Source organism: Amphimedon queenslandica, unplaced genomic scaffold (genome assembly GCF_000090795.2).
Source record: "Amphimedon queenslandica unplaced genomic scaffold, v1.1 AMPQUscaffold_12783, whole genome shotgun sequence".
Taxonomy (NCBI): domain Eukaryota; kingdom Metazoa; phylum Porifera; class Demospongiae; order Haplosclerida; family Niphatidae; genus Amphimedon; species Amphimedon queenslandica.
In genome coordinates this window covers 1-2,188 of record NW_003546981.1, presented here as the reverse complement: position 1 = coordinate 2,188, position 2,188 = coordinate 1, and the positions used below count along the sequence as shown (strand labels likewise).

At 36.8% G+C, this 2,188-nt stretch overlaps 1 protein-coding gene across 1 annotated transcript in view; it reads left to right on the top strand.

The window, feature by feature from the left end:
* Nucleotides 1-559, top strand: part of LOC109586793 (uncharacterized) — a 3,246-nt gene extending 2,687 nt beyond the window's left edge. Inside the window, exon 4 of the mRNA XM_020003005.1 lies at nucleotides 435-559. Within this exon, the coding sequence (XP_019858564.1) occupies nucleotides 435-559 (125 nt within the window). The remainder of the gene's footprint in view (nucleotides 1-434) is intronic.
* Nucleotides 560-2,188: the final 1,629 nt, after the last annotated feature.

Sequence of the window (2,188 nt, the reverse complement as noted above, 5' to 3'; positions counted from 1 at the left end):
TTTCCTACACTTCCGGTGTTTAGAGAAGTGTACCGTCTGAGTGTAGACTGATAGTTAGGTCAGTTGAGAGTATGACACTAGTACTGATGTATATTGATGATAGATTAGTAATTGTTAGTGTGTTCAGTAGATAACACTATCACTGATGAAACATTAACAATACAATAGAACCACCCACACATTTGATTAAATAGTACACATTACATTACTTTGTGAACCAATCTTAGTGTGTGTGTGTGTGTGTGTTTGTGTTTTGACCTAACCCCCGGGCTATGTCTCAGGACCCAGCTACCATAACCGTAGCCTAGCGCTGGACTTGCACCTCGATTGAAAGTACTGGCATCTTCAAAGCTCAACACATCCATTGACTTAAGAGTCGAAATTAACAGAGTATGGGGTTTCCCTTCTATTTGAAATTATGCTTACTGAGCAAGGGACAGACAGTCTGGCCTTGAGAACCAGAAATGGCGGGTTAAAGATCATTTATGGGGCCTCAACTCTCCCCGCACTGTCTGAGCCTCACTCAGCTATTGGTTTAACTGATAAGGTGTTTGTGTAACTGAACTCTATGCTAACTACTCCTATGCACACAGTTATAGTTTATGTTACATATAAAGGACACTGTATGCTACATGTACTTTGTTTATACAGTTAATTTTTGATTATAAATTGTTTTAAAATACATGACTTACAGGGAATGCTGTCTTTCTTTACTGCCATCACACAATTAGATGCTGCCATGCTTCTTTAATTGATACTTAAATATTCATGTACATGTAGGTGGGACTGGTGGGTATTAAATCATTAATTAATTTTTATGTGTGTGTGTGTGTGTGTGTGTGTGTGTGTGTGTGTGTACTATTAACAAATTTCCTATTTTTAAAATATTGACATTTAATTTTGTACATATTTTGTTATTCTTTACATGATGTGCATGAAATGAAATATATATTTTGTTCAGATTAGAATTGATTTTACAATTACAATAAATGTAACGATCATCTACATATGAAATGATAGAATTTCTCATTTTTATAAGTAACTGAATAAACATCATGTATCAGTAATTACTTGTATACTTCTCTTTATCTACAGATTCCTCTACCTGAATCTGTTACTGGTAGATACAGTCACTCACTCACAGCAGTCACAATGTCACCACACTGTGTGTGGCTAGTAATTGTTGGAGGATGTGAAAGATTTAGAATGAAAGATGTTGGAGGAGGAAAGGAGGTGCCGATGCTTACATTAATCACTGATACTAATAGACTAATAATGATAATTGAATTAGGTAAGATAATATTAATCAATTGTAAGGATATGAGCATTAAATACATAATTACATTAAATAATGTACCACTCATTTTTATAGTATGTACATTATTTGTAAATTTCAGTTCCTAATATGACGTACATTTTCCATTCATTTTGTATACTGTACACACTACAATACCACTGTATGTGTGGGTGTGTATTTACAACCACCATAAATGATACCATTAGTTTTGTAAATTAAATACATTTATTTATAATTATATAATGTATGTTATTGTCTCTCAGTATATAGTGAAGCTGGTGAGTGGATAGTACAGTCAGTACTGGATGGTAATGATCTCACTAGTAAGAACTATCAAGAAAAGTATCAATCATACAGCAAGACCAGAAGATGGTGGATGGATCAGCTAATAGAATATCCGACAGAGAGGGAAATGAAGCTTCAGAGATATATACAATCTTTACATGAAGACCTACAAGTGGCTCATGAGAGCAAAGTATCACTACAGGAGGCACTGGTTGAGGCCAATAAACAAGGTATATAGGATACTACACACACACACACTTTAACTGTACTAACTGATTACTATCAGAGGCGTATTTAGGGCGGAGGGCTGGGGGGCTTGAGCACCCGCCTCATGGCTGGGCTCAGAAAAAATTACTCAAATCCTGGACTCTTGCATCACTACCAAGCCTCCTAACAAAGTTATCTAGCCCCCTGATCATGATTTCAGTAGTTTCCAGTGCTTTAAGGAGCAATCAGAAGTACCAGTAACATGGCAGCTCGCATGGCAGTATGCTTGAAATGATCTTGGCCCCACCCATAATTGACAAAAATGCAGGAAAAGGCCATTTTACCGCCGTAAAAGTGGGTGTGGCCAAAATTGCGGCGCGCTTCGCGTGCCCTCAGCAC